Source organism: Choristoneura fumiferana, chromosome Z, assembly GCF_025370935.1.
Source record: "Choristoneura fumiferana chromosome Z, NRCan_CFum_1, whole genome shotgun sequence".
Classification (NCBI taxonomy): Eukaryota; Metazoa; Arthropoda; class Insecta; order Lepidoptera; family Tortricidae; genus Choristoneura; species Choristoneura fumiferana.
In genome coordinates, this window is record NC_133472.1 from 2042288 (window position 1) to 2055517 (window position 13230).

The window sequence follows — 13230 nt, forward strand, 5'->3', positions numbered from 1 at the left end:
CAAACAGACAGACAGACAGGCAGACATGGCGAAACTATAAGGGTTCCGTTTTTGCCATTTCGGCTCCGGAACCCTAAAAAGGTGTTTAACTCTGGGACAGGAACCGGCTATTTTTTTTTTCACTGAAGCGGGCGTAAGCAAGATTCTTATAAGAAAACTTTTGTTCCGATGTTAAGAATTGCCTTTTGAGATGTTCATTTTAGACTGCAAGAATCCATTATTATATAAAATTAAAATCAGAATCAAAAATTAAAATTAATAAAACAAAAAAGGCTTGAATGAAAAATGTTAACTTTACATTTGTCCATTTTTGATTAAAATAAATTTATTTGTTATGTACCTAAATATAAAAGTGGCATATACAAACTAGTAAATAGTAATAACAGTAAATCTATCATAATTTCCTTATAATTATTCTAATGCATACTTAGATTGCATTATCGTTGCCAAGGCACTAAATGCACGCATAGCAAATCTGCTATTAAACATTTTCATGCACTTGTTACTATCGCATAGCACAAATATAAAACGCATATCAACCGCAAATGAAAGGGATAGATTAAGATAACAATTACGTAAAAAAAAACTGGTTTTTACCACCCTCTTAAGAAAGTACAAGCTGAGACATGGGTGCACAGAAAAACCAGAAAAAGAGACCAGCACTGTGAACCGAAGCCAGGTCCTCAGCATTCCATGCTGCGTGCTATAACCCCTACACCACTGCTGGACAAGAATCTAGACACGAATTTTTCCTATGCATATATATCAGGTTGCTTATTTCTACTATGCTACTTAGGCAGCAGCACTAAGCACCCTCTTAAGGTTTTACCATATCAGTAAATGCCAAAAAGCTGTTATTTCGTATATAATTATTTATTGAATCAGGCGTTACTTTGCGGAGGTCTGTATTATCAAAAGGTCGCGGGTGAGCAAAGTAATTGTTTCAGTACATTAGTACTTACATGATACTTACATAATTATTGGTGAAATAAAATCTTGAAAAAAATGCCAGTGTTTATGTATCTCGCTTGACAGTGAGGTATTGGTTATGGTTTGAGGATCAATGTGAACCTTTAGGGCAACTTTCATGGGAATATTGTGGTGGCTCTCCCTTGCCTTATCCTGACAGAGAGGTATGGGTGAAGACCAAAAAGTTGCACACCTGTTAAAGCTACGTTAACAGGTAGTTAAAATTACCACTAACCTTTTCCATTGTGACACGAAAATTTATAGTCATTTAAACCTGCGTTAGCTTAGTTTCTCGAAGCATAATTAGGCTAACATTATTAGTATTTTGTCTCATTTTTTTCATTCAATTGCAACTTTTTGGTCTTCAAACATATTGTCCGTTGCTTGAGGATTAGTATTGCACCTTTATGACAACATTCTTTAAAAAATAAGTTTTTGGTCAAAATTTCATTTTTAATACAAGCTTTTTTTGCTGACTGTACTGTTTGTTGACTGTACTTATATTGTCACCCAAACTACATCAGCATACTAAATTTCAAGTCGATGCCGTTAACCGTTGAAGAGTTCCGTCCTGTGGAGACGATCTTGGTCAGACTACCAGGATAGCACTACCAGATTATTGTATTGTTACGCAATTTACATATGTATACCAAATTTCAAGTCAATCCAACTACTAGAAGTTGGTCTAATTTAACTCGCAAGATTTGATTATAGACAGACAGACAACGGGACAGGTGAAACTAAATAAAAGCTTTTAAAAATAGTGAGGTATTTTTCCTTTGCCTTCGACCGCAGTGGTGGAGTCCGAAATCCGAAGCAATAGGGGGTTAAAAAAATCAAAAACCCGACTGCTAAAAACTAAAAGGAAGATTTTAGTTTAGTTTAGTGGTCTAGAACTCTGTCAAGAAGCTCATTTAAGGTTCAACAGTCGGGACCCATTACCAAGATTTTTTGAGCTGGTTACGATTTGAATGGGTCCCGACTGCTGAACCTTAAATGAGCTTCTTGACAGAGTTCTAGACCACTAGACTTATTTTCTTCCTTTTAGTTTTTAAGGCAGTCGGGTTTTTTGATATTTTAAATTTTATGTTTTTTATTTTATACATTTTTGATATTTCTGTGAAAATAGTAGATTAAAAGTATTATAACCCGTATATATCATGAATGGGCTAATTATTAGCTTTCATTTGATTCCCATATTGTTACAATACAAAATATATTTTTTTATTCCTTCGCCACATTTTTTTCGCAGGCGCCATATTGAAATATTATATACCCTATGTCGCTCCGACAGTTATGACGAATCCAATGATACCTAATATCTTAAAATCCGTCCAGCCGTTTAGGTTGCAGCGAGGACCAAAGAAATGGACATACATACCCACATACATACATACATACATACGCTCAAAAAACATAACCCTCCTTCGGGCAGTCGGGTAAAAAGAGCAACATGCGTATTCGCGGTTATTCTACCAGGAGACCAGAGCGTATATGTTCAGTTCTTAACACGCAATGACACTATTATCAGTGAGGTCAGCATATCAAAATATTATCGATATCACCAGATACTGGCTAGGATCGGCCGTCGAACCCAGACCAGCTTACGCAACTCTATGATCTAGTTGACATCCCTCTTTAGGTTTAGGTAGATCTTTTTTTTTATTCGACTGGATGGCAAACAAGCAAGTGGGTCTCCTGATAGTAAGAGATCACCGCCCATAAAAATCTGCAACACCAGGGGTATTTCAGACGCGTTACCAACATATCTGTATTAATCCTATTAATATTATAAATACGGAGGGACGGACATTTTTGGATTAGGGCTTGTTGCTAGCCTATTTTGTTACTCGAGTTTTGGTTGTCAGATTTTGTAGAGTCAAGTTGTGGTAAAGTGAAAAAATAATTGACACACGATATATACAATAACTTGCGATTGTCAGATTTTGGTAGAGACAAGAAAGTTAGTTGGTAGTCAAGTTTTAATAAAGAAAAGTTTTAGTAGTAATTTGTATTGAAATCATATCACTCAAACAAGGTAAAAATCATGTATTTCTACAAAACTATATATCAAATAAAGTTGTCGGCTGTAATTTTTTAATTCTTTTGAATGGCATTTTCGAACGATGTTGTCTAAAATCGTTAGGGAATAGTCAGGTTTTGCTAGTCAGATTTTGGTGGAGTCAAGTGTTGTAAGGTCTTGGTATTCATGTATTGGTCAGATTGTTGTAGACCAGCCTTCGACGATTTGTCACTTCAACAAAATTTAATTTCTCAGATAGAGTCACTTTCGCTGAAGATAAAACAAACAAATATCTTTCAAATGCTCTCTGTTTATTTATGCAAAAGATATGAAAAAAGACGCCATCACAGATATCTGTAACTTAAAAAATCAGGAACTTACTAGGTAGCAGTTAAACAAGCCTTACGCCTTAGTAAATATACCTACCTACATTTTAACCGTAAAAAATGTTTCTAACACGTTTATATGAAAATAACAAATACCATGAGAACAATTTGCTGTGCTTTTTGTTTCAAACCACTACTTAGACAACAGCTGGAGTAAACGAGTTCTTGAGTGGAGACCGCGTCTTGGCAAACGTAGTGTAGGGCGCCCTCCGGCCAGGTGGAGTGACGATCTGCGAAAGGCTGCTGGTAGAAGCTGGACGCGTCTAGCCGAGGACAGGGCGCAATGACGCTCTTAAGGGGAGGACTATGTCTATATCCAGTAGTGGACTGCTATAGGCTGATGATGATGATGATGAGTACTTAGATATTGAAAATACAAACTGAAATATAGATGCACAGAAAAACCAGAAAAAATGGGAATCGAACCCAGGTCCTCGGCATTCCGTGCCGCGTGCTATACCGTTACACCACTGTTGGTCCAGCAGCAGCAGTGGTGTAGCGGTATAGCACGCGGCACGGAATACCGAGGACCTGGGTTCGATTACCACTGCTGGTCTTATTTTTCTGGTTTTTTGTGCATATTTCAGTTTGTATTTTCAATTTAGGTTTTACGGGATGACCGTAAAAGTAAAAAGGTGAAATTGAAATAAAAAATACAAAAAGATTCCAAAAATAAAAACAATCTTTACTTAGATGTTCTTTATTTTATAGCTAGTGTGCGGCGCTCTTAATAAACGTGTCTATTTCCAACAACAATAGAAATTATCACACTTAAAATGATAGGTATAGCTTTTTCATTGACCCAAGTGACAAAAAAAACAAGTCGACCAGAATGTATCGTAATAAGATATCAACAAGCACTTGTTATCGTTATTGGAACAGGAAAAAACTACGCAAATGTTTCCTAATAAAAAAAATATCTGCCAGCCACTAGTGACATTGGTCCTACATTCTCCATATCCTATCATAAGCGGCCAGAAAACGTTGGGCTGTAGGCGCGGGAACGTGCGTTGGAATTGCCTATGGTTGTATGAGAGCGGGGGAGAGGGGGGGCTCAGCGTTAACTGGCCGTGTTTCTATGTCACGTGGCCATGCGCTAACGCCGGTATTTGTAAACTCGGTCAATGCCCTGTGTTAGATAAAAAAAACAATGTTGTCGTGTTACGCAAAGATTGGCGACGGTTCCGGTTATAGATAATTATTTTGAATGTTAATTTCGTGATCGTTCGATTTTCGAGTTGGGCTTTCGGTATTGACTCTACTTATCTACTGGCGTTTTATTTTAGAGCGACTTCATTTTTATTTGTTACGCTGTGCGAAATTAAATGAAGTGTTTTTTTTTCTTAAGAACAGTTCATCCTTTTTTAAATATAATTAAAAATAGCTAAGCGAAATGATTGAGACAGTCCACCTGTCTAATACAAAAGCAGCACAAGTTGCGAAAGCTCGTCACAAACAAAGAAGCACGCCGCGGAAAACTTCGGAAAATCTCGAAAGTGGAAAATGCACACATCCACGCAACCACCACGAGCGCGCGCCGCTGTGTGCCGCACTCACACAGCGGCGCGGACGAAAACGAAAGTGTCCGAGCGATCCCGAGCGCCGCCGAAGTCGGCTCACGAAGTCAGTAGAACTCATCGCATACGGCGAAAAGTAGGACATCAGTCTGCGAACTGGTGCGAACGCCGGCGGTCGCGTGCAGAATTACGCTACATGACATAACTGAACTGAGTGATGTGTTAGTGTACATAATGATGGCAGTGGAGACTCGTGTTGACCGCTCGCCAGAGCCTCGGACCCTGGCCGCGAGGAAAGCGTACCCCGACCTCAAGGAGGAAGACTCCCCGTTGGACTTGACCACTCACTCCCGGAAAGAGATATCAGTTCGAGACTTCGCGCGGCACTCGTTCGCGGATCCCACAGACTATGTGAGGGCCCAAGTGATCCTGCGGCAGTCCCGGGACTACCTGGCCGCCGGCAGAGACTCCGGCACAGAATCCGACGACTCCGCCGGACGCCTCAGCCCCGGCGACGACACACTGCCCGGAAAAGCTTACAAGAAGTCACTTATGAAGCGTTACAGTAAGAATCTTCGTTTTTAGCGTAGCCGAGCGATTTTCCTAACGCAGTGCGATTTTTATAAACTGACCTACCACAATTTGGTACCTCAAGCTAGCGTAGAGTTATTTAATGTAGTTACCTCCGTTAGTTCGTAAGTAGTTTTTAACGTAGCTTAATTTAGTTTTAGTCGTAGTTTAAGTTAGTTTTAGTTTGCGAAAAGACATTTTGACGGTGTTCGTGTGGACCTTTATTTCGTTCTGTTTTTTGGTTTCTGTCAAGATGTCTCTTGCTCAAGCGAAATGCTTGCGATTTCTCACATTTCCATGATTGTCCTTCTAGGTTTTCCGTTGGAATTTTTGGCGGTTGAAAGAAAAAAAAGGTACTTTGAATGTCTTCATAGGTAGGTATCTAGTTTATTGGTGTTATTGTTTATAGGACGGGAATCACAGAAACGCGTGACGTAAAAGAAATAATTACAGGTAAAAAGGGACTTTTCTTTCAGATCATTAGCACCAGGGATTGAGTTATTATTTACATAGTTAGATAGAGTTATTTTATAAATTTTTGGAAAGGTATTATTTAATGGTTTTTTTTTGGTATAAATAAGGCTGAGTTTTTTGATAAAAAATATGGTGTAAAAGCTCTTTCTGTCAGACTAGTGTTTGTATAATATTTAAAAACAAGTATATATATTTAAAGTATATATTTAAATTACTTACCAAGCTGGATAAAAAACTATGAGGAAAAACCCAATTTTCACTACCTATAATGTTTTTTCTTTCGACCGATATAATCCATACTAACATTATAAATGCGAAAGTGTGTGTGTTTGTATGCTTGTCCGTCTTTCACGTCGAAACGGAGCGACGGTTCGACGTGATTTTAGGCATAGAGATAGTTTATGGATCAGAGAGTGGCATAGGCTACTTTTTATCTCGGAAAAATGCACAGTTCCTGAGGGAACAGCGCGCGATAACCGAATTGCACGCGGGCGAGGCCGCAGGCAAAAGCTAGTAATTAATACTACTTAGCATTGTTTTTTCCCTGTTAGAAAACTATTACATGAAATTGTAGGAAATAGCTTTTTAGTAAGTCTTTTAAAAAGGGGAGCCTATTATGTAGTTTCATCTGTTCCATAAACTGAACTAGGTATGTAGTTTTCAATCAGGCTCAGTACAGTCAAGAGCAAAATTAAAGGCACACCACACAATGTAAAAAAAAAAAACTACCTACAGACAATAGGCAAAAATTGAATTATATGCCCTAGATGAACTTACGCTTTACCGGTTATTATTATTTGTTGATATGCAATATACTTATTTGCATTATCATTCAGAGCTTAAGATTTTTATGTTGTGAAGTTTTATAGATATTACGGAATCAAAAATAATATGTTACTTATATAGGGACCCCTTTATTTTTTAATTTGTTTTTCTTTAGAATGTAAAGTTATTGTAGCGGTAATAGAAATTCACGTTGTGTCTAAACTTCAGCTGGCTACTATAACTTGAGATATTTACAACCCTGTGACAGACAAACGGACAGGGTAGCGACACCAATAGAGTTCTATTGGTAACCCTTCGGTTGCAGAACCCTAGTAATTAATTGCCGAATATAAATCTAAATCTTTTTTGTCGTCTGTGACTGAACCTAGAGGCGTAAGATGGGATACCTCTAGTGCCAGTAATTTCACCGGCTGTCTCTCTCCACGCCGAAACACAACAGTGCAAGCACTGCTGCTTCACGGCAGGATTAGCGAGCAAGATGGTGGTAGCAATCCGGGCGGACCTTGCACAAGGTCCTACCACCTGCAAACCACCCCCACCTAATTTACCTGCACCTAATTTATAGACTTATTACATTACGACCTGTCTGACTCCTCACTGAAAGTTTGCTTAGAAATTCCCTTTAAGAATACGACTTTTCGATATTACCTCAGGATCACGGTGAACATCATGTCAGCCGAAAGACGTCCACTGCTGGACATAGGCCTCCCCCAAGGCTCTCCACTCAGACCGGTCTTGTGCTTTCCGCATCCACCGCGATCCCGCGATCTGAACCAGGTCGTCGCTCCATCTTGTTGGAGGCCTACCGACAGCTCGTCTCCCGGTCCGCGGACGCCGTTCGAGAACCTTCTGGCCCCATCGGCCATCAGTCCTGCGAGCAATGTCCCCCGCCCACTGCCACTTTAGTTTCGCAATTCTTCGGGCCATGTCGGTAACCTTAGTTCTACTGCGGATATCATCCTTTCTAATTCTATCCCGCAGAGAAACGAGCATAGCCCTCTTGAGTGACTTTGAGCTTCCTCATGAGGCCCACCGGTAGCGCCCACGTCTCAGATCCGTATGTCATCACTGGCAACACACACTGGTCAAAGACTGAGCGCTGAGCTGAAGGTGAACGCTTCATACTAAATTTCAAGGAAGCGTCTAAGAAATAATGAAACTAGGCAACTAATTAAATTGTTTTGAAAACACATAGTAAACGTTGTAAATAACTATTGTTCAGTGGAATGCGCGGGAGCCGTAAGTCGACTTACGACTTTTCAACTCTGATGACGTCCGGTATTTCATTGATTAGATACCGATACGTCATCAAATTCAAATCTAAACTGATAGTACAATGGTATTATCTGTCTGTTTATATACGCCTAAATCATTCAACTAATTTTGAATTAGTTTATTTAGAAAAAAAACAGTGGTGGCCTAGTCGTTTGACCTATCGCCTCTCAAGCAGAGGGTCGTGGGTTCAAACCCCGGCTCGCACCTCTGAGTTTTTCCAAATTCATGTGCGGAATTACATTTGAAATTTACCTTGAGCTTTACGGTGAAACCTGCACAAACCTGCGAAGCTATTCAATGATGCGTGTGAAGTTCCCAATCCGCACTGGGCCCGCGTGGGAACTATGGCCCAAGCCCTCTTGTTCTGAGAGGAGGCCTCTGCCCTGCAGTGGGACGTATATAGGCTGGGATGATGATGATGATAATTTTAGTTTTTTTTTTGTACAGAGGTTAATCAGCGGAGAGCGGAATTTTCATGGTATTTTTTGACCTGTCATAGTGACTTCTCACCCTTCTCACTTATTGACTTCCGACATACATAAATATATCGATACACAACATATATACTAAAGAAGATTAAAAGTAGAGTTAAACAATAGGTGACCTTAAGTTGAAGAGCGAACTCTTCCAATTAACTTTCAAGCAGTTTAAAATGTGAATTAATTTGCAATGAACAAATAACGGATAACAATTTCTAATTTAATCATTTCAGTACAGTTTTTTTTTGGATTTCGTGTTGAAATTCTTCCATTGTAATGTTAACAAGTGTTCCATCAATGTCTCTATTAAAGAAATAGATGTTTTTTTTTCATATTTTCCGGTTTTAAACCACTTTTTTACAGTCAAATACCCACTTGTATGCGAAAAAAAAGCTCTTCATAACATGATAAGTTTACGACAAACTAATTTAAAGTCTAATATATGGACATCATTTAGGTAGAGTCGATAAGGAGAAGTCACTATGACAGGACAAAAAAGGCCATGAAAGTTCCGCTTTCTGTTAATAAAACTTTAAATAATGACATGGGATGTTTTCCACGCCGGAAAATCTCATAGCTTTTGCAGTAAATCGTCAATTAGTAATATTATAAATGCTACCAGCATTTTACTCACTACTACTGCCAAGCAGAAGCGCATGCGCTGCTGTGTTTCGATGAAGACAGTCTGTAAAATTGTAATACAAGGAGTGTTGTAGGCTGACAACACAACTGTAATGCTATAGTGTTGTGTACATCATCAAACTCACAAAAAAGAATATTCTATTCCTATGACAAACTACGATTGCTGACTAATTTAAAACGCAACGTCGTCTGATCTCGATTGACATAACATTGTTTGTAATAAACATGCCCTTATGTAAAACGATTACACATTAGGTACGGACGGGTCAATGAACTGTGAATCATTATTGTGCGATCGGTAAATGATGATACGACATTTTTGCACAAAACGAGGATGCGACAGTTTTACTGCCGTATTGGGTCACCGGACTTGAAATGTAGTATTTCTATAATTTATAATTATGCTCAGTGTTGTCATTGTGCGTTGCCTGTACGACACGCGCTTTTCAAGAAAATCTATAACTTTTATATAAATCAATATACTTAACTATCGCTCAAACCCAATAAACCAACTGCGTGTTATGTTTATCATCACACACACTTTTGTCCATGTTTTTATTTAATTTTCCCTTCGCTAAAACTCAAAAAATACACAACACGTAAACTAAATGCTTATTTGGGTTCGATACAGGTTTTATTCAAACATTTTGCAAAAGCCAATAGGTTGCCACACTAAAATATCAACTATAAATCAAATTAAACTAAGACTAAAAATTACCTTCTGAAAAGATAATAAAATCTTCGGTGCCTAATTTCATATGAAAACTGGCTCAAAAGTAGCCGTTTCCAGTCTCCTCAAACGCATGCTTTCGCTGGCTGAAAGGATTTAGTACCCAAACCATAGATCCCTAAAAAAATTCGCAGAACTGTCAACTAAACGCCCTTAGCTGTCAATAGCCAGAAGAATCGTGGTGTAAAACTAGAAAAAGGTATTTTTTTTTAAATATTATATTGAAGAGTGAACATGGATGCATTTTTTAACATCAAGCTCATGATAATGTAACATGGAACAATGCAGGATGCCTAATCAGCGCGCTGCACTTCTAGGCCATCGAACTCCGGTAACTAATACTAAGAATTTGCTGATGTACCTACACAGCCGTACGTGCCTCGGCATAACAGCTCTATAAATTTAATAGTCTGGAAGCTTGAAGTTTAATCCATGACAAAAGAAACTCGGAAAATCCCCCGCCTATTGCTTACCTTGTAATTTTCTCTTCGTACCTGTCTTCTGTATTGTTTACTATGTCTGGTGTACAATAAAAAGTAATGACTCATACAACGGTATTGTATTGTATTGTAAAATCTCAATTTTCACTAACCAGGTACAAAGATATTGAATAATGATCAAATGAAGTTACCAATACGTGGGTCCACTGCCGAGGTTTATTTTGAATAGCCGCACTATGCATATTTTTTAAATATTTTTTATCCTTCCGAGTAAAGGCAAAGGAAACGCTATCCATACAGCCATACTTCAGGGGAAGATATAGTGATAGATGTCAAAACTTTTCGATGCGGAACTAATATTGAGTCGTTTTATAGCCCAATCTGGACTTGGAAAGAATAATCATGCCAGTTGCATTACATTGTGGCGCTCGATTCGACAACTTCTGTTCGTTTTACGGCCTTAAGTTGTCGTCTGACCTTTTGATTTTTGTACTAAATGAAAATGGCAGAATGCGCCAGTTAGATAGGTGTATGTCTGGAAATAAAAGTATGCGAGTCTAAAACCGATGACACTAAATACCTTGGATCAGCTTGAGATAAATGATTAAAAGGGAATGTGAATCTCTGCCTCAATTCTAAAGTTCTATTAATGCGTGGGCGTACGAAAGTATTTAGGTCAGCTTTTCTGTCATGGATCAGTTTTTACACTGGTTATTTGACACAATTCGGATACGGCATAGATTCATAATTCCCGGGAATAAAACTACAAGTTCCGAGATCGATCAGAAGTTTATAAAGGCGTTGAAACACGGCCACTAAATCGATCCGAAAATATAACATACGTCACTTTGAACTTTAAACGTATTACTCAGAAACAATGTGTAGCTAAAAGCACGTTGAATCAAATGCAATGAGGGCTCCTAAGACCAGAGGCCGTATTGCCTAACCTAACGTTTCTAACGCTCGCGATCGCAATCAAATGACAGTTTTTGTATGCGAAATCTGTCATTTTATAGCCATCGCGAGCTTCAGAAACGATAGGCAATACGCCTCAGTTGGCGCTAGAATGGCAAAGTCCTTTTGTCAACTTTGACATTTGCCGTCACGTTTATGATTGGTTAAAATAAATAAATGAGCCAATGGCAAGGAAGACTGTAACGTGTAACAGACGTCTCGATACTTATACCATCAGCAATATTTCGTCTCTTCGTCAATAATAACCTGATTAACTTCTGCGATGCTCTTTACTAACGATACTCTAGCCAGGGGTGTCGTTAAATAAAAACAAATTTAACTATAACCCGATCACGTATTGTCTATGGCACTTCCTTCGCGTCAAAAAATCTTTTTTAACCACCTTTCACTTCCGCGGATGCAGGTAAATTTCATCGATCGATATGCAGCTGGTATCCTTTTAATAACCTGGGAACGAATTTTTAAGAAAAAATGGCAGCCATTTCTAATTTGCCCTATCAAAATCATACAAATAGAGACACCGAGATTACTTTAGAGTGCTTTCTAATTAAAAAGGTATTTTCTTAGCGCGAATCGAGGTCGTCGTACTGTGAAATATCCTCATAAATAATCTCAAAGGCAACTAATTTAGTTCTAGACACAACAACTCGTTGGCACGTTGAAGCACCTACATTAGAACCGATCAAAACACTGGCCAGCTACCTGTTCCTTCGAAATTTGAAAACAAAAAAGTATTTTGAATTTTATATTAATTCACGTTCTATTATTATTTCAATGAAGCGACAAGCGTTGTCATTTGAATATGGTATTTAGTGGCTATTTCCTAGGTTGAAAATTGATTGGAGCGTACGCGCAATATGACATTTAGTGTTGACGTAAACAATAGAATGTCAAGAAAGGGTGAGGAAGGGTTGGTCTTTTTTTGTATAGCTTCCTGCAATCTGTTTGTCTTCTTCACACGTAGGTGTATTAATAGCGTTAAAATGCGACAACAACAGGGCTTTTTTTTCACAAATATCTAATATTCAAATGACACCGTATCCGTTTTTAGATATTCAAAAATAAATAAACGCGTCCAGAAGTGAATTCCATAAACTGTTTTACAACTTCCTTACTTAGAAAAGGTATTTTAAACATCAAGGATTTGCTTATGCTTAGTAATGAAAAGGCATAGTTACAGGCGCATTCAAGGTCATTAATTATGTACACTTTTTCATCCTGAAGTCCTACTGCAATAGAGTAAACTGACATACCTATGTAAAGTGAGAACACATTCAGGGTCTTCTTGGCCGCTACTGTATTTACATTTTATAGACAACTCACTAAGCTAAAACTAAATAAGCAAAAAAGTTTTTGTTTTTTTTCATAACAACACAAAAAAAAATACTATGCCTTTAGATAGATAAAAAAAAAATGTTTTTCTTTTCACAACGCAACATCATAACATTCTTAACTAAATTATGTGAAATGTCAAACCTAAAAACTGTCATAATTATTCACGCTAAGGTATTAAAAATTAAAAATCAATATGGCGGACATGGGCATACTTAAGTTGAACTTTTTACTCGTACGCAACCGAAACAAGTAAAGCCAGGAAGCAGAAGTAAAGGGGCCCGAGCAGCCAGGTTGAGCAACTGCGAAGGCCGAAGTTGCAATAGATGTGTGTACGATAAAACACCTAGGTACTAAAAACCACAGACACGTTATTTTTTTTTTATAAAGTCGCCTATTATCTATCGCACGTATTACCTACCTAATTTCCTTTCATCGATCATCTAAATCATTACTTAGTAACTATGGAAAATGACGTTTAGCCCTGTTATATAACTTTATAGATGTTCCAAAGTGTGACGATAATGAAAAATAATATTGCTTTATTTATTTTAGTGTACCTAACAGAAATTGCATTTATACGTCATAAGGAAAATAACATGAAATAACATAAACCATGCATGCATGCATCA

At 38.0% G+C, this 13230-nt stretch overlaps 1 protein-coding gene across 3 annotated transcripts in view; it reads left to right on the plus strand.

Annotated features, from left to right (window-relative positions):
• Eip74EF (Ecdysone-induced protein E74) overlaps window positions 1-13230 on the plus strand; it is a 321891-nt gene that overhangs the window by 208591 nt on the left and 100070 nt on the right. The window contains exon 1 of one of the 3 annotated variants that reach the window (XM_074098216.1): window positions 5029-5460. The exons of the other annotated variants lie outside the window; for them this stretch is intronic. Coding sequence (XP_073954317.1) covers window positions 5130-5460 — 331 coding nt within the window. The 5' untranslated portion in view covers window positions 5029-5129. Of the gene's footprint in view, window positions 1-5028; window positions 5461-13230 lie in introns of those variants that run through there. 3 annotated transcript variants of the gene reach the window in all.